Raw genomic sequence first — 23,800 nt, 5'->3', positions numbered from 1 at the left:
ATGCTTCAATGCTCTTAGTGTGAGCAAAACTCATCTATTTTCTCCTGATTCACACAACAGATAAAACGAGTGTGAAAAGCGCTTCATGAAAACAGCGTAATTATTATTCATAAATACTTAAGACAGTTTATCCATTCTGATTGGTCGAGAGGGCATCACGAGGGGTTGTTTGAACGGATGATATAACACCAGTAAAAAGTGTTGAAACATGGGCGTGACATGCGAGCTTGCACCTGTGCATATAAGACAGTTTCTTCATTCCTATTGGTCGAGAGCAACGGCTCTCCTTGATAATTTACCTCGACTTCGTCTCGGTAATATTATCAAGTCCAGGCCTCGGCGCGGGTTTAAACCACTAGTTGAAAAGCTCTTCACCACACATTGATTCCCTTATTATTTCATCTTTTAGGCCTCCTGACAATGGCTGGAGCAAGATAGTGGAATTGTTGAGACCAGTTTTAAGAACTCACTCCGCGGTAGTGAAGTAAATAAACATCCTACATGTACATGTGTAAGCTAAAGTAGTAGTCTAGATTTTCTACCATCCGGGATCCCCCAGGTAGTAGTTAACAGGGCAGGGCTCTTTTAAGAACTGAGAAGTCTCCCGTACAATCCGATAAATCTACTCCGTGAATGTAGAATATAAAGTAAGACGGTTCTGTAAGTACAAACACTATGGCAAGTAGATATACACATGGTGTTACCGCAAACCAAAATAGGCCTATATGGTCGATCCATGGAGGTATTCTACCTCCATGGTCGATCATACAAAACGTGAACTCTGTCTGCGACTTTTTTGTCAGCTCTACGAATCCTGTATAATACCTTTAAAAGGGTCGAGATTACTAAATTACATTTGGAATTGAAAACCTAGTCTAGGGACATTGAGACGTATGAGAAATATAATTTCTGCAGATGGTTGTTACAGTTGATGGTGTGAGTGCTTAGGGTTTGTAACAAAACTCGGCCTGCAGTTTACGGTTACATTTCTTAATATTGGGCAACTAACAAATCATCACATCAGTAATTGAAATTCAATCAACATGAGGAAAGGAATTACGATTGCACTGTTCATGAGATGTTTGTTTCTCTATCAAGGAGTGAAACTGAGCAGGGCCCTATCTCAAGAAACCTGCAGCCGATTTCACGAAACTTAACACAACTGCGGAAGTCCACTTGTGCAACGTTTATGGATTTATTTTAACGATGCGCAAGTGGACTTACTCATAAAGTTGCGTAAGATTTTATGAAATCGGCTGCTGTTAGCACAAAAACTTAAAAGGATTGCTCAACAGAAACAGGTTACCAGCAAAAATTACATAAAGTCTACATTGTTCTGACTGGTGCCCCACTCAATTCTTACTTAGCAAATAAAAAAATTTCAAGCAGTATTTTCTGCTAAACAGGGCCCAATTTCATGGCTCTGCTTACCACCAAATTCTTCGCTTACAATTACAATTCTCCACATGCATAGGCAAAAATTCCCTGCTAACCCATGAAATTGTTCCCTGGAACAATTCTCTGGGGTTTTCCTCCCACTTCTAGAACTGGAAACTTCTTCATTGTCTTCCCACCTTGTCTAGATGCTGAAAAGGCTCTGACACTTGTATTATCATAGTTGTAGATGTAAATGTAGATGTGGGGACCAATGTTTGCTGTTGGGATATCTGCCCAAGATGTAGATGAACTAGGTTTCTACTCAGCAAAAGTAGATCATTCAATTCAATATGCCATTTGCATATAAGATTTGAATATTGTCTGGTACAATGACATGCTTGATTGCAAGTTACCACTTAAATTGGAATTCTTCAGACTATAGAGATAGTTGGTGTGTCACATGATTAGGGGCAAGCTTTTGCATAGTTACCTAATAGACGGTAAACACCCATACACAATTTTGAATTAATGTGTATAGTAAATGGTACCAGGGTTTGCTCATCTGGAGTTTGCTATACAAAGATTGCCCTCGACCCAGTTGACAGAGAACCTGTCTCTATAGTCTGAGGAACTCAAATGTAAGCGGTACATTGTGACTAAGCAAGTCATTGTACCAGACATTATTAAAATCTAACTCGCTAATGGCTTATTCAATTCAATTCAACATGTACATTGTAATGTACGTCTGCTTTTACATTGGCAGAGAACCAGTTGCCGACAACACATGCTGCAATATTTTTTGGCTGGTAATCTGTTTCTGTTTAGCACGATATTTCCGTGCTAAGTAATGTCTGTGTGTGTGCTGAACAGTTTTATGAAATTTGGGCTCAGTAAAATTGGTGATGAGACAAAATAGCAGGCTGAATGAGTAAGTAAATGTCAATATGTCAGTCATTGTCGCTCTGTCGATGATAAGTCCTCCATTCATAAAATGATCACAATGGAATTTCAATAATTTCTTGGAATTCTTTGTGTATCCATGTATTAAAGGGAAGGTCATACGATTGATAATCACTCTTAAAATTAAAGGCAATAACAACTGTGGGTTAGAAGCCTACAGTTAGCTTTCAGTGGAATAAAGCATTTTAAGAAACATTTTACTTTGAAGTACTATTTTTTAAGGAATGTGTATTCCTAGTAGGGATTATTCCTCTACATGGACATTATTCGCTCTAGATTTTCGGTAATATCTCAATAAAGTTTTATTGTATGTATTGAAACAATCAAACAAATCCAAAAACCAAAGGTAAGCTATACCTTTGGATTGGATGCTTTGGGCTACTAAAGTGATGTTATGAAAATATAGGGTTGGAAAGGTGTTTTAAAAAGTAGAATATAATCATCCCCACAAATACATGTACCTTGAAGTTGTATTGTTTTCCTTTAACTTCAATAGCAAGGCCTTGCAGTGTAACGGGACACGTTTCAACCCCTTGTGTTCAAGTCTTTCACAGATTGTAAAGTTGTATACATTACATTAATGTTGTAGCAATAATGTATTTAACAAGACTGTGTAGTAAAGGGAGTGCTTTCGGATTGGGCACTATGGGCTTTAAAAAAAAGTTTATATTGTTATTTTCAAAAGAATCTAAGTAGAATCTACACAAATAAACCTAAAATTTACTGTGTGTTTTTTCTTTGACTTCAAGAACTTGTTAACACGGCCCGCAATTTTGTGGAGTCAAACGTAAAAAATAGCGAACTGTGTTAGTTCATAAAGTTAAAGGAAAACCACACAACTTCAAGGTTTGTTTGTGTTTGGGTCTTTTTATTCTCCATCTTGCCAACCATATTTTTTACATAAAAAATGCTTTAAAAAAAAAGCGGACCCATCTACAATCTTAGACAAATTTAGTACATAAATTACTTTTCTGTTTAGTTCTCATCAGCTCTGCTTATTCGGATGATTTCTACACCGAACACCTTGGGGTATTTTTTTTCAACAAAAACTTTGTCTAGTTCTAATTTGTCATCGCCAAGCACTACATGTACAATGTATGTGACACCCTCAAGATTCAAGATAACTTGCATCCTCATTCCTTTCCCAAGACTTTGCTACATCCCTGCCTGCATGTATACCACCAACAAACACTGACAAATGTAGCCTTGGGACTTTCGGTCATTGCTCGGAGTTCATTAAGGATGTAAGCTTAACAAAGGAACACAATTATCCAAGGCCTAGCAGTCACTAGGCAGTCTCAAGTAAAATGGCACCACTGTGGGAATAACTCTCTTGTATGATTTATAAACAGTTACAATAAATTGCAATTAAATTTTAAATTGCATCAAAAGTACCACTGAAACATACATGTATTGGGTTGAAGTTTTTTTTTTTTTTTTAATTGCAAATGAATCTCCTAATTTGAATGTATTTCCACTTCACTGCTTATGTTTTCACTTAGTTACCTGTTCATGTTTGTTGTGTTGTCATTTAGCCTTCGAGAAAGACTCTGCTAGGGTCGAAACGTCAGGCCATTAACTATTTTTTGCATTTATACTCTCGGTCCATTTGGTTGGTAAGTTGTTTGCAACAGCTAATTCTATTTACTCAATTTTAAAAGCTGGTGACATCCTAAATTTCTATTTGTAAATTTAAAAAACATTACCGTAATTTGTTAATGGAATATTTTTATTTTATAAAGACCTGGGCCCAATTTCATAAAGCCTGTAAGCACAAAAACTTGCAAAGCACAGAATATATTGCTTGCTTAGGATTGAGTTTTAGCAACGAAGTTTGTTAAGCAGTATTTTCTGCTTTAACAGCTTTATGAAATTGGGCCCAGAATGATTATCTTACCCCATGAACAACCCATAGAGGGCTCCTATGCACTGAGCGTCGAATCGGTAGATTATGACTGAGTTTCAGCATCAAGGGCTCCAGCCCTATCGTCAGCAACAGCTCATCAAACCAAAGAGTCATTTTCACAAAACTCCAACAAATCCTCTCAATCCATAGAATATCTTTTCATTTAAGATTCCAAGTCTCCTGACGATGACTAGGGCAAGCTAGTCTGAGACCAATTAAATAAGAACTCGCTTGATGGTAGTGCAGTTAAAAACGCCCAGGTAGTAAAAAAAGCTGGAAAGTTCTGTTCAGAAGTGAGAAGTCTCCCGAAAAAATCTGAAGAATCTACTACACGGTAGTAGAATATAATTACAGCAAGACAGTTCTCTAAAGAAAAAGCTCTCCCTGGCAAGTAGACATACACATGGTGTTACCGCAAACCAAATACAATATAAGTCAGGATTACTTGAAGACAGTCTTTAAAAACACACCGCCGGAGCACATTGAAGAATGCTCTCATGAAATTTGTCTCTGGGAGTGAGTTTTATTACAACGATGCTGGCGGAGTATCAGGAAGATTTTAATAAGTAGGTCATGGTCAACTTGGTCCATGCAGCTCCATGAAAAGGAAATTAATTACAAAGCCACTCTCTGGAACTCCACGATTTCAGCACCAAACACTGGGAAGTACACGTATAAAGGTTTGATCACAAGTTTAGATCTGAAACCCAGGCAAATGCAAAAACATTATTTCGGAGATGCCAACTCTTCCTGATTCAACAGATAAATAAACCAGTTCTGGTGAACAAATTAGAAAAACCCACTGATTGTGGAAACTTTTTTAATTCATCCATCACGAAGCATTTGGCAAGTTCCCTAACCCCTCACTAAAAATCACTACAGGGAAGGAAACACTTTGAAAAGCACCAGTCTAGGTTTAAGAATGTACCAAATGTAAACCTCGCAGCACGCATTCTCAGTAAAGGCTCTCAGGAGTTTTTCTCCAATTCAGAAGGTAACTGCCGAGTACCGGGTCTAAGCCGGTGTCCTACCAATCAATTTAACAAACTGTTTATTTTTCGTTTAAACATAATCGCCAAGGATGAAAAATATTTTAAGTTCACTAATCAGTATGCTCATCTCCCTTAAAGCCTGAATAGAACCATAGAGCAAGGATAAAACTAAACCTCTCGCCGAAATTACGGTTTTTGAAAATCAATCAAAGAAAAATCAGTTTGGGTTCGAGACCTCAAACCAGACTTAACCATATTAAGACAGCGTGACACTAAACGAAACTTAGGAAAGCTGTGCATCTAAAGGATAAACAAACTTGAAGGTCGCTTGTACAATCGCAACCTGTGTCCTAATTACAGATTGCCAGCCAAAAATAGACCGCAAGCTTTGACATTTACATGTTTGCTGTGTGCGACTTACAGTTCACCTGCTTGGGCAGCGATACCAACAGTCTCATACTCATTGAAGTCACTATCCTGGAATAGTCCCCAATGACACCACTTCAGAGTATTAAACAACGAACGATACTGACATCAGGTACCAGTCTATTTTGGATTCAAGCCTCTGTTTGAGTCTCCTAGTGTTTATGTATTAAGAGAAAATCCAAGATGACGCTAGCGGTATCCTCGCGCAAAATCCACAGAATGGCACTCGTGACTGGCTTTGTGTTCTGATTCACTATCGATGCATCAAACGCATTAAGGCTGTTAACACAAGATTAAACCCGCTTTATCTCTACAATTGCATCAAGAATTAAATGCAATAAAATCATCAAGGGTTGTAAATTTCTACCCTGGCAACATCTGTATAATAGGTCCATACAATGCATACATGTGCAATCAAAGACTAAACACATCATCAATGCAGTATACCATACAAGGTGTACACCTCAAGACGTACATGTCCATGGGTACCAGAGTAATTGTTATCAGACTTCCAAAATCTAGTTTCACAAAATGAACAAAACATGTAAAATGGAAAAAGATTTATTGAAGGTGTGGAGATCAAGCCCCTAAAAACAATGGGAACTAATTGTTTCTCATTTTGGTGGCGGTTCTCAGTCTTTCAAGACATGAGGAGGATTTGAGAAGGCCCTGAAATAATTAAACATCCTAAGAATTAGTAGGCAAGAAGAGCATACTGATCGAAATGTCGAATTGAAACCTACAGGTTTTTTTTCAGAACCACCTTACCTCATTTAGAGATTATCATTACATGGTGTTACCGCAAACCTTACTATTTCATATTTCCATTTCATAGTTTCAAATCCTACTTATTCTAAGAATTCCAGTGGCTGACATAAATCACTAATCTCATTTCAAACTTATCCACAGCAATATCATCCATGCACAACAAATTCCTCCACAGAAAGAAATAATTCCAGGTAAAAACAGCTGGCATATCCCTTCTTGATGAACACATTTTCCAAAATCAGCAAAGAGGAACGATAGCATCTGCAATACTTTCCATGGAACAAGGAGCCATTCCAGCAGCTTTATTCCACGTACTGCATCTCTTTGGAACTCCTTGCCTGGTGCATATTTCCCTCCATCCTACAATCTAGACTGTGTTAAGAGGAATATGTACATTCAGCTCCCTTCAGTTTTTCTTCTTTGTAACCCCATGTACCAAGAGTGGCTTTTAGCCTTGTTTGGGGTGAACTTGCTTTATAAATATTTAAGAAAATAGTCTCAGCAAATCTTGATACTCAGCTCAGTTACAGTGAGTGTGAATCTTCATGACCCTTGAAGTATACTGAGAATGCCAAAGTTGTTTAGTGCAACCAACACATTAGAAGGAGGCAATATCATTCTGACTTGAGCAGTTAAAACCTCCTCCCAACTCTTCTCCATCTATTTCCTTCAGCTGAAATTCTTGAGTTTGACCGCACCTCCCAAAGGCTTACGTAGCATAAAACTCATTGTAAGAGTAGAACAAAAATCACAGAAACAAGGAAGATTCAGTGCAACAAATAAGCCATTTGCGACTTAGATTTGAATAATGTCTGGTAAAATGACTTCCTTAGACAGTTGCCATGTCACATAATTCGGTGCAAGCTTTTGCCTAGCAACCTCCAGATGAGCAAACCCTGGTACCATTGAGCCATACACACCCATTCGGAATTTTGTAAAGGTATTCACAGTCTCTTACGTAACTTCGCAAAAGCTTTCCCCTAATCACATGACATAGCGACTGTCTCAATAGTTAGAGGAATTAAAATTTAAGAGGTACATGTGATCAAGCGCGTCATTGCACCTTGAGACAATATTCAAATCTAACACGCAAATGGCAAATGGCTTCCACCCACAATCTTTGACTCTGCTTCTAAATACTAACCTCAGCTCAGACACCACAAAACAAGACTCAAAAGTGGGTTTCCATTTCTAAAAACCTATGGATTTGACTGTTTGTTAATTCCATGCATCACCAAACCCTCAATTCCAATATCTTGCACCAACGGTTTATCCACAGAAATAAAAAATAATGAAACAGTTTCCCAAAATCGAAGTCTGCTTTGGATTGAATGCACACATCACCAAACAGCTGAGTTATTTTCCCTGCCGATATCACCTTTCAAAGACTTCAAAGCATTATGGTAGTCTGCACTCATCCATAGAAAATGTAATAAAATCCACTGGTTTGTTTAGCATTGATCCGTACGCCTCCACTGAAATTCACATCTGATGCTGTTCCTCAATGCGTCCGGCCGCTACTGGCATTGTATTGAGCTCTACCGATTTAAAAATATCTTCTGCTGTGTGTGCCCTGATTGCATGGGCTGTTTAGGTAATTACGTACTGAATGCCAAGTCGAGTGTGTAAGCGATTCCACAGCAAACCGTAGCGTGGTTGTATTCTCTACCCTTGTCCTGTGGTGTAGGGACAATTTGGATACATACACCTAACTTGTGTCAAATCAGCTGCTGGCTGAGTACCGGTGATGATGGGAATCCTAAACCAATCAGATGGAGGAGTGATGTCTGTGTGTTTTTATTAACCAGTACAACCATGGAGGTATACCTTTATGTTTTATACTAGCGACAGTGATGGCATTCTGAGTGACACTCTATTATTGTCATTGCCAATCAGACTGTTATGTGTGAGTGTCGCTGTCATGGTTTTCATCAAGAACAGAGGGATCCTTTAATTGTGATTCACATTTGCCGTCGAATTCACAACGAGCTAAGATTGATTTTAACTGCAAATCAATCGTAGTTGCTAAGTGTGATGTCACAATACAAATCACTAGATGGTAATTATGACAATTTGTCTTGCGGTGAATTTTATCGCTTTGAGAAAATCGGGCCCCAGGGCACAATTTCCAAAGAGCAGCTTTTATTAATGAAGCACAGAGAGCAGTAAAGCATAACAAAATTATGCTTACCAGACAAAGGTTACCAGAACAAGGTTACCAGCCAATCTACAATGTCACAGGTACAATTTGTGACTGGTATCTTGCTAATTTCTGATTAGCAGAAACAAATTAAGCAATATTTCTCTGCTCAAGGGGCTCTGTTTTATTTGGCTGATGGTGTCAACCAGGGCCAAATTGCGTAGAGGTGCTTAAGCAGAAAATATTGCCGAACAATTTTCTGCTAAGCAGAAATGAGCAGGATACCAGTCACAAGTTGTACATGTGACATGGTAGTTTGGCCGGAATCTTTTTTTTGGTAAGCAGAACTTTGTTGTGCTTAGCTAGTTTCAGTGCTTAAGCAGCTCTATGAAATTGGGCCCAGTGCTATCATCACTGCACCAATCAGATTGGAGTAATGTGTGCCACGGTTTTTATCAAGAACAACAGAGGAGGGATCCCTGAATCTATGATGATCTACAATGTACGTCAGTTGCTAGTGTAGTTGTCTCGATATTGTTACTCTTGACTGACCAATTAGAACATGGAGTGATGTCTATGCAGGAGGGATCCCTAGATCTACATGATCTATGTCAGCTACAAAGTGATATCTTGTACATGTTTGTTACTCTTGACTGACCAATCACAACAGGGAGTGATGTCTATGATAATTGGTTACATGTGCATTCCGTACACAAAATGCAGTAAGGGATCTCTGGTGGTCTCCCCCTACTGTCTTCAATTTGCACATATTATTGGCACAAATTACACAATTTGCTAAAGAATGGCTGCACAATTTCTGCACTGTATGTATTTGTGAACTTCTTTTGACATATAGGACAGGTTCAATGTTAGATATCCAACAGAGGTTCATTACTATATGTAGTTCAAAAATAGTTGTGTTTGTGCAGTTTCATGTCTTTTAAAGCCATTGGACACTTTCGGTACAGAAACAAAATATTAAAAGTTCACAGATTTACAAATAACTTACAGGGTTTACAGAAGGTAATGGTGAAAGACTTCTCTTTAAATAATATTCCATGAAATGCTTCACTTTTTGAGAAAATATTAAAACAATAATAATTCTCCATATCGAGATTTACGAATTTATTTTAAACACATGTCATGAAACAGCGAAACGTGCGGAAACAAGGGTGGGTTTTCCCGTTATTTTCTCCCGACTCCGATGACCAACTGAGCCTAAATAAGCTGTGTTACACGAAGTGTGGGCCTTGAACAATACTGTTTACCGAAAGTGTCCAATGGCTTTAAAGGACTATTACAGAATTGGTTAGAAAAAAACTTGTCTAAGATCACAGATTTACATAAAACTTACACGGTCTAATGATGATCATAAAATAATTGCCGAGTATTTATATTTTAAGAACTCTGTATCAAAAGAATTTTAAGAGAAGAAATTTGATTGCATCGAAAAAATAAAATCTCCATTCATTTTGTTCTCTAGTATGCAATGCAATAAGGCACGAGACATGAAGCATACAAAAGAAATTTGCAATGCACTTTTTGTTGACCAATTCTATTTTCAAGAGTTGCAGACAGTCTATTGTACTTGATTTCAATAACTCTCCAACTTATCAATGTGAATTTCAAACCTTGCTAGACCCAAAATAGATTCCCATAGCCCTTTATGGTTATACCTCAAGGTCTCTGCTTGAAGTAATTTTAATTCCTGAACGATTCTCTTCCAAGGTTTTTCTATTTCTGAAGACCCCTGAACACCGGGTCATTTAGGGTCTTCAACTTTCATGCTTTGGTATTCAATGAGATTTCAAGAGGGGTCGATGTCTCTTGATGCTTTTAAAGGGTTCGGGTACTTATTAACATGGTTAAAACTATTTTTAAACCACTAAGTACAAGTACATATTTTTTGTTTTTATTCTCTGTAGCAATTCCAGCTTTTTAACTAGGTTTTATTCTCATTGTTTTTAATCATTGATTTCTGCATAGAAACTCTGCATTTATGACACGTTTACTGTTTTTTCTCTTGGGTGTTATAACTGTATGGATTTTAATAGGTTTTCTTTTAATTGTTCAGCGCCCAGGAGCATGTTTACATGGATAGGCGTTATATAAATTCCCAGTATTATTATTATTATATCAGTTATTTGAATCTGACAAACGTATCTGTCAGCTACCTTTATCAGATGGTGCATTCCAATTACAGAGTATCCTGCATTGACATAACCTCTCTGGATTTTCGGCAAACTCTCAAAAGTGCTTCCACCTTTTGAAACAAAATTTTCACAGGTTAGTTTTATTGTAATTCCAAAAACCCTGTTCCCTTCAAAGGGTTTTGACACCTCTCGTAGATTAATTTTGTGGCCACTTCATAACTGTTAATGATGATGTATGCAGTACAATTTACCTGTAGAAGTTTCAGCCTCATTAGTCGTCAAGTTGTTGAGAGAAAATAAAAGTGAAAATCACAGAGCAATGTTTTCAGGAGAGTCGTGCAAATCCGTTGTACATGTTCAAATTGTTTTACTCATTTCTCAAAAACTACAGCACCTCAGTACGCAATATTTTAAGGGTAGCTTTCTAACCTCATTATCTTTAAACCAGTAGGTTTAATGTACATGTACATCTGTGTTAAACCAGTAGGTTTAATGTACATGTACATCTGTGTTTTGTGACATAAAACAGTACCCAAACCCTTTAAACTTTTAACATTAGAGTTCCCCTAATTGAGCATTTGATAATGCTGTCAGCGACAACGAAGAGCTTAGGAAGTAGTCCGGGAGCTACCCACCTTAATCCCGTCTCGATTGATGGAAACTAAATTGTTTTTCTTATGAGGTTTCACAAAGAGTTAGGACTAGTCCTAACTTAGGACTAGTCCTAACTTAGAACTAGTTTAAGGAGATATACACATTGCATGGATAGTCCTAAGTTAGGACGAGTAACTGGTCCTAACTCGAGATAAGACTAGTCCTAACTCTTTGTGAAATCCACCCCAGTGCCTTTAATATGCACACTGGATTCCTTTCAGGGCTGTTCAGACATGACTAGCAGCCTCTGGTGGTGTTTAGGGTCACCGCGACTCTCTATAGTCTCCGATCCAGAGAAGTATGCCTAGTGTATAAATTGAATTACCGTCTGGTTCTATCACCACTGGTGCCCATAGGCACTAATCGTGTGTTTGTATGCATGACCACAGACATTAACAAATCAAGAACATTCTTCGTTTTGTTAAATGGTACCAGTACGTTGTCGTTCCTCGATTTGTTGCCAAATCTTATTTGGATTTTCCTGGTCCTGCACGCAGGTCTTTTAATGGTACAGGTATACGGGTACCTTTGGTTTTCTGAACCGTTTGATTATTTGAATCAAGTACATTCTGCGACGTTTTGATAAATGGTACAAGTACGTTCAAGGCCTCATACTTATGGAGGCAACCAAGATAATTGCCTCCATGCCCCCTGGTCATTGCCTTGCTGCCCTTGAAATGCTCCAGTAGAAATTTGCAATTTCCTCATAGGGTGCCCTTTGCCAAGGAGAAAATGCCTTGGTGCCCTCGCCCTTTCAAAAACAAAGCACACAGGTGTGACATTCCTCAATTGCTGCCAATCTTATCTGAATTTAATTGTCCTGCTTAAGAATTCAGCCCATGCAGGCCCTTTAAAAAAGGGTAAAGTTATAGTTTTTGGGACCATTTGATTGTTTGAATTATGTATGCACAAGTATAAATTAGTAAGGGCTTTAGATCGACACCCAACCTATATCAGCAGAGGCATAAACAAGCAAAAACAAAAATATCCATTTACTGCAAAAAAAAAGGCATGTAGCTCAGTTGGTATCCATAGCCCGATAGCCCGTGCATTAATCCGGAGGTCATTGGTTCACATCCGGCTCTAGTAAATTTGTCGTTGATTAACTGAAAACTGTTTTTCTGTCCTACAACCAAGATAAATTCCAGGGCTATATCCATGCCGCTCATTTTAACATTTCCATTCTTTGTTTTCATCGTGTCCTTTAATTAATGAAAAATCAATACTATGCACATGGCAATTCTCATGCATTCCCTACTCTTATATTTTCACTGATAGGCCTATAAGGAAAGCACCGGTAATTAACGTCCATGGTCATGTAATTTGCGTTATTGATTGGTGAGATGACACTGGAATTGATGGTGCATGTTTGTAAAAGAGCCTCAAGCGGAACAGATGATAAAAGAACATGAAAGTCTTCCGTTTGGTTGTCTGAAAGGCTTTATGTGGGATCCAGTGTTTTTTTAAAGGGAAGATAGGTTTGGTTAATACTTTAAAGATTAATAGCAATAAAAATTAGGCTCAGGGCCCAGTTTCATAGAGCTGCTTAAGCACAACAAAATTATGCTTACCAGAATACCAGCAAAAATACAATTTCAAGTATACAATATTTGCCTGGTGTCCTGCTAATTTCTGCTCAATAGAAAATATTTTTAAGCAGCAGCTCTATGAAATTAGACCCTGTTAATAGACCTTTATCATGGTGCAGCCATTTAAAATTTCTCCTGTTTTATTTATTTATTTATTTATTTATTTATTTATTTATTTATTGACATCCAACAATGGATAACCGCCATTTACAGGTATCACTTGAAACAGATAAAACTATGTATAAATATATTTATGTTGAAGTTGAAAATTACACACATTGATATAAATGTTTCGAAACCGAGGCTGGAAGAACAATATAGTCTGGTTCCTGTTTGCACAAGGATTATCAGCATTCATCATTGTTATTCGAAATGAGGAACAAGATCAAGATGGAGGCAGCATGATAAATAAAGGTCTATACTGCGGAGAGACTTTCATTCCTCAATACACAGTGTGCCATGATGCCTGCCGCCTGCCTGCCGCTGGCTCAAGGATCTACTACTGTCAATAATCCAACTAATTGCTGGTGCTATTATGCCAATTAAGGTGGTTTATAAGCTATTCCCAGCCATAAAGGTGAAGCAAGGGACACACCAACACGAACCCAATTTCACAGCACTGCTTAACACTGGCAGTAAGCACATTTTCGAGCTTAAAATTTGCTTAGGTGTAAGCGTATTTCACAGGTTAGCATGGTTAGCAAGAAAATTAGTCAGCTACCTTTCAGGTTCTCCATGGATTTGCATTGTGACGTCATTGATGGTTAGCATTCCTTTTCGTGGATTGTTAGTAAAGCAGCACTATGCAATGGAAATAGTAGCAGTAAGCACAAAAAGGCCCATTGAGCAGCTCTATCAAATTGGGCCCTGGTGCTCTTGTTTAATACTTCTTTGAATCAAGATAATGTAAAACATTGATAATGCTGTTATATTTGTATGACATGCTTTATTAAATGCTGCACTTGCATGCATTTGAAATTGTTCGGTGCTCTCTTTAATTCAAGAAGGTACTACCATGGAGGCTATTTCTACCTCCATGATACTACACAGTACAGCATGCAGTCTTCACCCTCTTGGTACACTTGGCCCAACTATAGTTCTTACTCTCTCCTCCAACTATAGACGGTGCAGGTGGCCCAACTATAGTTCTTACTCTCTCCTCCAACTATAGACGGTGCAGGTGGCCCAACTATAATTCTTACTCTCTCCTCCAACTATAGACGGTGCAGGTGGCCCAACTATAGTTCTTACTCTCTCCTCCAACTATAGACGGTGCAGGTGGCCCAACTATAGTTCTTACTCTCTCCTCCAACTATAGACGGTGCAGGTGGCCCAACTATAGTTCTTACTCTCTCCTCCAACTATAGACGGTGCAGGTGGCCCAACTATAGTTCTTACTCTCTCCTCCAACTATAGACGGTGCAGGTGGCCCAACTATAGTTCTTACTCTCTCCTCCAACTATAGACGGTGCAGGTGGCCCAACTATAGTTCTTACTCTCTCCTCCAACTATAGACGGTGCAGGTGGCCCAACTATAGTTCTTACTCTCTCCTCCAACTATAGACGGTGCAGGTGGCCCAACTATAGTTCTTACTCTCTCCTCCAACTATAGACGGTGCAGGTGGCCCAACTATAGTTCTTACTCTCTCCTCCAACTATAGACGGTGCAGGTGGCCCAACTATAGTTCTTACTCTCTCCTCCAACTATAGACGGTGCAGGTGGCCCAACTATAGTTCTTACTCTCTCCTCCAACTATAGACGGTGCAGGTGGCCCAACTATAGTTCTTACTCTCTCCTCCAACTATAGACGGTGCCGGTGGCCCAACTATAGTTCTTACTCTCTCCTCCAACTATAGACGGTGCAGGTGGCCCAACTATAGTTCTTACTCTCTCCTCCAACTATAGACGGTGCAGGTGGCCCAACTATAGTTCTTACTCTCTCCTCCAACTATAGACGGTACAGGTGGCCCAACTATAGTTCTTACTCTCTCCTCCAACTATAGACGGTGCAGGTGGCCCAACTATAGTTCTTACTCTCTCCTCCAACTATAGACGGTACAGGTGGCCCAACTATAGTTCTTACTCTCTCCTCCAACTATAGACGGTGCAGGTGGCCCAACTATAGTTCTTACTCTCTCCTCCAACTATAGACGGCAGGTGGCCCAACTATAGTTCTTACTCTCTCCTCCAACTATAGACGGTACAGGTGGCCCAACTATAGTTCTTACTCTCTCCTCCAACTATAGACGGTGCAGGTGGCCCAACTATAGTTCTTACTCTCTCCTCCAACTATAGACGGTGCAGGTGGCCCAACTATAGTTCTTACTCTCTCCTCCAACCATAGACGGTGCAGGTGGCCCAACTATAGTTCTTACTCTCTCCTCCAACTATAGACGGTACAGTTGGCCCAACTATAGTTCTTACTCTCTCCTCCAACTATAGACGGTGCAGGTGGCCCAACTATAGTTCTTACTCTCTCCTCCAACTATAGACGGTGCAGGTGGCCCAACTATAGTTCTTACTCTCTAGGCCCAATTGCAGTTCTAATTACTATCGTGGTACAGTTGGCCCAACTATAGTTCTTACTCTCTAGGTACAGCAGGCCCAATTGCAGTTCTAATTACTATCTTGGTACAGTTGGCCCAACTATAGTTCTTACTCTCTAGGTACAGCAGGCCCAATTGCAGTTCTAATTACTATCTTGGTACAGTTGGCCCAACTATAGTTCTTACTCTCTAGGTACAGCAGGCCCAATTGCAGTTCTATATTACTATCTTGGTACAGTTGGCCCAACTAACAACCTACACGTCCGGTACAGTTGGCCCAGTTCTTACTCTCTAGGTACAGTTGGCCCAACTATAGTTCTTACTCTCTAGGTACAGTTGGCCCAACTATAGTTCTAACTCTCTAGGTACAGTTGGCCCAACTATAGTTCTTACTCTCTAGGCCCGATTGCAGTTCTAACTAACATCTTGGTGCAGTTGGCCCTACTATTGTTCTTACCATCTAGGCCGAATTGCAGTTCTATATCTTGATACAGTTGGCCCAACTACAGTTCCTACTCTCTTGTAGGCCTGGGCGAATTATTCGAATATCCGGTTAATGGCGAATAGGTTTTCCTATCCGTAACCGCGAATGCCTTTTTTTTCTTAACCGGATATCCGCATAGGGCGCGAATAGCTATTTATAAACCGGATAGTTCTGTAATTACAACCAAGTAACCGGATATTCTTTTAATAGGCCCCTATCCGAATATCCGCGGACGTCGGGCGACCACTGATATGAATGTTTTGTCTGAATCCATATGAAACTTCTATTAAGACAGCATAAAACAGCATAAATTAAGTATTTAACTATGCTCACCACGAAGAGTTAAAACAATGACATTTCTGACGTAATTTGTTCAAAGATTACGAAAGTTTTCCTTCACGTAGAGCCAATCACGATCAAAAGAAAAAGCAAATTGCCATCTTTAAATTAGATCCGGTTATTTTTATGAATGAACCGAGTGACACTGTCTAAAACTAATATCAATCCGCCCATACGATCTCATTCACAAACGAACAGCGCCCTCTAAAACAAAGCGGCAAACAAAACATTTTTTTTTTTTAATTTTTTTTTTTTTTTAATAGCGCCCTCTAGCGGCGAAAAAAAAACCTATTCGAATATCAGGTTAATTTCAGGTTAACTACCTCGTTTCACACGGACTTAAGGCTGAAACTTTGATAATTGATTGCGCTCGAACCCCAAAATTCAGCGAACTAAAATTTGTGTTGCATTAGTTTGGTATAATGATGTATCACTCTTAATTTTTTAGAAGAAGATCTGAGAACCCATGAATTACCACTTGGTACATTCAGGCAGAGACTTAAGAAGCTGGCCCCACATCTTATCCTCGGATGTACATCGTTTAATGTTCCCTACACTGTACTAGACAAACAGTCTTGTGTTTTCAGAGACAATTTCTTCAGAGAATCACGGTGCAGTATTATGAAGAGGTTGCCAAACAGCTGGCATAACGTCAAGGTTAAGAACCATCATCTGGAGAATTCTTAATTAAAAAACCCACCAAACTGTGCCAACTTCTAGTATTGACGATCTGGATGTTGGCAATGCAGCACTGGGCCCAATTTAACAGTTCTTTTTTAAGGGTGTGCAAAACATTGGTAGCATTGAAAAAATATATTCACAGATGCACAGAATTGGCCAATGATCAACAAGTGAGGGCGCCCTACTCAAATGACATCAGGTGCATTATAAAAATATCAAGACAAAATACAAAATACACGAGAGTTGGAAAAAGGCCGTTTAAAGGGAAATAAATTACTAAAAATAACTAAACACAGGGTTGTTAAACAGTGTGTTAATCTGTTTACCACACACTTTTGTCATTGATCCTAATTTAGTGAACAATGGACAGTTTTTAGAAATGCTCTCTCATATTTGGTACCTTCTGGAGACCAAAGACAAAACAAAAAAGGGAAAATAAAAGGACTCCATAGGGAAATTCTAAAGTCCGGGTGCTCCACAAGAAAGTTTGTGTTCAAAGTCTATGGAAAAAATCTTAAGTACAGGGACAATGGAAAGAACAAAAGATGTCTCTACAGGGATGCATTGAGAATGTGTGTATCATGTGTGTTTGGAGAATCTAAATATATTGGCCAACAATGATCAATAGAGGGGGTACAACTCTCTTCATGGTGCAAACAAATTTTAATCTGAGGAACCTCTCTGCATCCACGTAACATTTCTCCCATTGTGTACAAAATATTCCAACAGATTATTCTTCCTGCATGGACATAACAACTTTCGGCAATGTTAAGCATGAATAACTACTTTTCTATTTGTAAATTGTAGTAATATTTGTTAATGTATCATTGACTGATCTTAATAATTAAGTGATTTGAAATCTTGAAACTGACTGATCTTGATACTGTGGACAAATAAATAAACTTGAAATTTGAAACTAAAAATATCTAAAAAAAAAAAATGGCTACCCCCTTTTGAAATGAGCCGGTTATGTTAAGTGTAGATTTTAAACCAATCAAACAATTCAAAGAACTACAGGATTTGTCTTTCAATTCGGGTTTTGTTGTTATCAAACTTCTGGTCCAGTAACGTGGAGTACACACGCGCACAAGCAAAACATTTTGCTAACACGTAAAACGTAAGTGCGGAATTCCCTGCTTCCGCAAGTGCTGATTCAAAATTCTGAAAATCGTTATTATTGACCCAACACTGTTATAAGTCAGTGACAATTTGACGCATTATCCCAAACGTGCTTCGAACACTGTTCCACTACAAGTTTTAATTATTGAGTGTTCATGCAACACAAAGTGTAAAGCAAGTTTGTACAGTACCTGTTGAAATTACAAACTGATTATCACACATTGAAATTTGACGACCTGTCATCGACTCGTGTACACGAGTATGCCTACCGGGCTTATAGGCCTAATTAATTATGGTCTCATACAAATTTACAGACTTCTAATTATTTCAGCCCATAATTATTGTCTCTGGATTATTAACATATTTTGTTAACCGTAAAAAAAAACTAGCATAGCATAAATTTACTCAGATCTGAAAAAAAATATTTATTAAGAATGTTTTGCTTTCTTTTTAATGCCTATCATCCTTTCCAAATTTCTTTTTCCCCTGGTAGTTTTTATTGTTTGTTGTAACTTTTTAAAAGTATTTTCTGCTTTCGTGCTGAGCTGATTTCTACCCAGTAGTGGTGCCCTACAATACAATACAATAATCTTTATTAGATCCCAAAAAGGGTAATTCAAATGCTCGCATACAGTAAAAACATTGACACACTATAAACATTACAAAACAGACAATGGCTATCAATAACAAGAAAAAACACAAAAAATTGAGATTGTTGTGTGTTATTGCACGAGGGATAAAGGAGGATGGGTAGCGGTTTGTCGCAGAATATGGCACTTGCATACAACCAGACCTAGGGATAAACTGGCTGGCAAGCGCATCATGAAGCAGATGGTTAGCATCATTCAGTAGCATATTTAGCTTGCAAGCCAGCAGATCCCCATATGCTGTGACAACAAACGGCCGCGACTCCCCAATAATCCTTCCTGCTGCTTTTATCATTCTATTTATGCGATCCTTTGCAATCCCACGTACATTCCCACCCCAACAGATCAAGCAGTAGGCCCAAACACTAGCAACCACAATGTCGTAAAAAGTAGCTAAAATTTTACGATTGACATGAAAAGAATTTAATTTCCTAAGACAAAACATACGAGAATTCATTTTTTCCACAATGGAATCTACATGCTCATTGAATGCCAACACAGGTTCCAAGACAAACTTACATTCTTACGCAATAGAAGTGTCCCTTACCAGCTGTGCCTCTTGAAGAATGAAGTTCAAGGCCTGACACATTTCTTGTAGAGTAAGCTCTGGAGTCTAATTCCCACAGGCCAAAACACTAGTAAGCTCTGGAGTCTTATTCCCACAGGCCAAAACACTAATTGCCTCACACAGACAAGGAGCTAAAATGGCCTCCATTATGAGAGGTGTGACACTGTGATCGTAACGAAGGAACACATCTTATATTTGACATCACTGATGATGAAGTAGGTCATGAGACACAGGTTCATGCATGATTCTTTGTAAAATTGCATTTGATTTACTATAAAATGGGTTTGTTTTGTTTTTAAAGCCACTGGACACCTTTCGCAAGTGTCAAGGATAAGTATTCTCACTTGGTGATCACAACAATACAGAAATGCATAAAATAACTAATCTGTGAAAATGTTTACTCGATTGGTCATCTAAGTTGCAAGAGAGTAATGAAAGAACAAACCACATTGTTAAAAAAATATGTGGGCTTTCAGATGCCTAATAAAAGGCCTCAGCTGAGTATTTTATATTTGAGTGAGAATTTGCCTCTTTCTCAAAAACTTTGTTACTTCAGAGGGAGCCGTTTCTCACAATGTTTTATACCATCAACAGCTCTCCATTGCTCGTTACCAAGTAAGTTTTTATGCTAACAATTATTTTGAGTAGACCAGGAAGTCACCAATAGATGAATTTGTACTTCACAGGTTTGCAATGAAATTTGGTTTGAGTGCACGCGCAAATTTACGTTACCCAACATACGTACTTCTGCTTACATTATACTGTTTGTACACAGCTAGCACAGACATTTTGCACCAACTCTACTTGTGCAAAATAGTGACCACAAACACAGAGAATTCGGTGGTAAACCAGAGCTGCCAACACTTGCATCTTGCAATCAGGGAGCTTTTTACAACAATCAGGGAGTTTGCAACATAAATAGGAACTAGCTTCCATAATCAGGGTGATTTAGAAATGTTTTCGAATCAGTACATACGGGAAGATTGCTTTATTCGCAGGGACTGATGAAAGATTGCTTTATTTCTTCAGAGTTAGGGAGAGTTGACGGCTCATGGTGACTCGAGGGCCGTGACATTGTGCTTGGTGCTTTGATTTTATTCCACCATCGCACATTGGCATACTGCTCCCTTATTACGAACAGTAATGTATGACATCAAAATGCTGTAGGTCTAAAAATGTGGTTTAATTTGCTAAAAGGTTTACTTGTATGAATTTCAACTGAAACGACACCACATTGTTGGATTTGAATGGAACCGAAGGGCTGTTCAAGGTCTTCATGCAACCAGATCAAGCAAACGTGTATTCAGCATATATACAATGTATTCTCAAATCAGAGGAAACAGTTACATCACTTTATTCCGTATTTTATGAGTTCCTTTCTTAACAAACTCTCTGGGTTTTTTTGGTCCAACAAATACTTTGAGATATGAAAGCAATTTTTTTAAATATTTAACAATATAAACGAAACAAAACACCAGGGGTTGCAAATTGATTCATTCATCACAAGTGCCTGCAAAAAAAAACTTTTACTTTTTTTGTTTGATGTATGCAAATTAACTTATTTATACACACAGTACCTGTAAAACTATTTTTTGTATTTATAGATTTATTCTTATATTTGTTTCAGGTTAAAACATGAACGGTCATGGTTGAGAGTAAGCAAGGCATAAACTATACAAACAATACTGCATCATTCATATTTTGTAATAAACCACAAAGATAAAAAGTAAGTTTTGTATTTTGTTTGAAGTGCCCCTGTTGATAGATCCATCAAAAGTTTGTCAAAAGAATTCCCCGCTAACCTGTGCAACACGCTTGACATAAGCCCACCTGCAAGCAGCGATTCTTTGCTTATGGTAAGCAGAGCCATCAAAGGCCTGTGTGCTTCGTTTTTGGAAGGGCAGGGAACCAAGGGATTTTCTCCTTGGTAGAGGGCACCCTGTCAGGAAATTGTAAGTTTCTACTGGAGCATTTTAAGGGCAGCAAGGCAATGACCAGGGGGCATTGAGGCAATCACTTCCGTTGCCTCCATGAAGTATAAGGCCAGGGGCCCTGGAAAGTTTGTAGATGTTTCTTGAAAATTTCTAGTGACACTGCTGGGGTGGATTTGCTGAGGGAGACAGTACTCTATGCCAAGTCTTTTTATATCAGAAACTAGTCTAGAGTTCATGATAGCATTGTAGACAGATTTCCATGTGTGCCGATTTCTAATTTTTGGGGGGTGAACTTAAAGTCACCTGGAAGTGGTATTTTTTCAAAATAAAGCTTTTGTCACTAATATACGTGTTTTGATGAGTGGAATGTGAATAAACAGTTAACTAAGGTTTTAAAAAATCAGTTCTTATGTTATTTACAAATTTAAGAGTAGACCCTGACCCGAGAGGGCGCTGTTTGTGACGTCAATCGAGGCAGACTTTGCCTGTAATGCGTAGAGTAAACACAATTGCAAAGTACATGTACGGACCAAGTCGTGAGTTTGTACGTTTCAAAAAAAAAAATTGTTTTTCTTTTTTTCCGGCAATGCCGACCAGGTGTATTGCTGCTGAATGCAGAACAACACTTTTTGAAATGTACCAACTCACGACTTGGACGTACATGTACTTTGCACGTGTGTTTACTATACGCATTGCAGGCAAAGTCTGCCTCAATTGACGTCACGAAAGGGGTAGGCGGAGTCAGCCCCCAAACAACTTTATATATTTTTTAAACATATAAATCGTGACAAACAATTACTAAAAAAATTGTTTTATTGTTCGTAAGCATATACTCTTATGTTTGAAAGAAAAAAAATTCTATTTCCAGGTGACTTTAAAGATTGTCTTTATAATATACTGAATTTACTTTGTCCTGGTTTCCACCGTTTTTGTCTGCTTCTGGTGCTTGTCTGTTCACTTTGTTTGTGTGTCTGCGTGTGTTGTTGTTGTTGTGGTTGTCGTTGACGCTTTTTGAGGGGTCGGAGTAACACACCTCTCTGGTGATAGTGTTTTATTTCATTTTTCTTTCTGTTTCTCCTGTGGTTTCTTACTTTGATGTAGAGTTTTTCAATTTTCATATTTTATACTAAAATGTATTTTTCAAAATTTGTTTTATCAGAATGTTTTGTGATGCCTGAATAAAGTATTATCATTATTTATTCCTAAAGTACAAAAACCCTGAGCTATGTCTGTATGTGTGGCTGAATGCAATTTCAGAGCAGACTATTTAAGACCACTGATGCATTCTATTTCATTGCCTATCTTCTTTCCAGTCCAATGACTAGTTTATCCATAGAGCAAGGACTGGCTCATCATGTGAAATGAGATGCAATCGAGAGATTTAATACGAAGTCATGCATGGCTACGGACTAAACATGAACATAAAAAGGAGTTTTTATTGGCAGTAAAATATAATGTACAAAAAATATGTAAAGGGCTGGTTAATGTAGTTTCACCAAGTTTCTGAATTAAACTTGAACAAGAATAAAGTTTACCAGCCAAAATACCATGTGACAGGCCTTGAATTTAATTCTTGAAGGGGCACAGCAATTTCCTTTTGGTAAGAGCCCCTTCTTTGAGAACAATTTAAATTTGTAGTGGAACTTTGCAAAGGGCACAGGGCACCATGGTGTGAGTTATTTTTAGGCCTGATTGTCTCAGGAACTCAATAAGGGAATAAAAGGGTAGCAACGAGTTCTTACACGGCCGTTTAAAGCCGGCAGGGTCAAATTGCCGTGTGATAAAGCGCACAGCAACGACCCTGCAAGGTTTTAAACGGACCTTTAAGAACGAGTCACTACACTTTTATTCCCATTCATAAATGCCCTTTTGTTAAAAAACGTTAAAAAAATACAATTACAGACAATTTGACAGTTGAAAATTCGAGTTTTGAAATATTTTGTTCCAAAAACTTTGTGAAGAGTCTGTTGCGCTAGGGTTGTGTGTACACCCGCGCGCGCATAAAAATAGATTACGCGCACGCGCTCAGAAGTAGATTACGTGCTGCTACTAATAGCTATAAATTGCATTCCGCGTGATAATCTTATGCGCCTGACACGCGGAAGCCAGCCGGTTATAAACACTGGTCATTATCAACCATTTAAACACCCCCTCTCCACCAATAGGAGTAGAGAAACTGTCTGGGGTATTTATGAATTTAAAGGAACACGTTGCCTTGGATCGGACGAGTTGGTCTCCCATAAATGGCCGACCGTGTTATTGGACGAGGTAAAAAGAAAACCACGCAATTTCTAGGCATATTTGTGTGGATCATTGTATTCTACTTTTACAACATCTTTCCAACCATAGGCCCTATGCATTTTATAACAAACGGTTACAAAACGCTTTTCAAAGACCAACTCGACCGATCCAAGGCTACGTGTTCCTTTAAGCGGCAGGCCTATATTGTGTTTTACTCTTAAGCAAGTTGTTGTACCAGACATTATTCAAATCTAACTTGCAAATGGCTTATTGAA

The 23,800-nt window shown here is 38.5% G+C and overlaps 1 protein-coding gene across 1 annotated transcript in view; it reads right to left on the bottom strand.

Moving 5' to 3' along the window:
• LOC117300871 (gamma-2-syntrophin-like) overlaps positions 1-4,526 on the bottom strand; it is a 32,669-nt gene extending 28,143 nt beyond the window's left edge. The window contains exon 1 of the mRNA XM_033784724.1: positions 4,235-4,526. Within this exon, the coding sequence (XP_033640615.1) occupies positions 4,235-4,357 (123 nt within the window). The 5' untranslated portion in view covers positions 4,358-4,526. The remainder of the gene's footprint in view (positions 1-4,234) is intronic.
• Positions 4,527-23,800: the final 19,274 nt, after the last annotated feature.

This window comes from Asterias rubens, chromosome 16, assembly GCF_902459465.1.
Source record: "Asterias rubens chromosome 16, eAstRub1.3, whole genome shotgun sequence".
NCBI lineage: Eukaryota > Metazoa > Echinodermata > Asteroidea > Forcipulatida > Asteriidae > Asterias > Asterias rubens.
Note: the sequence above shows the minus strand (reverse complement) of the source record. Positions and strands in the feature narration are given on the sequence as shown.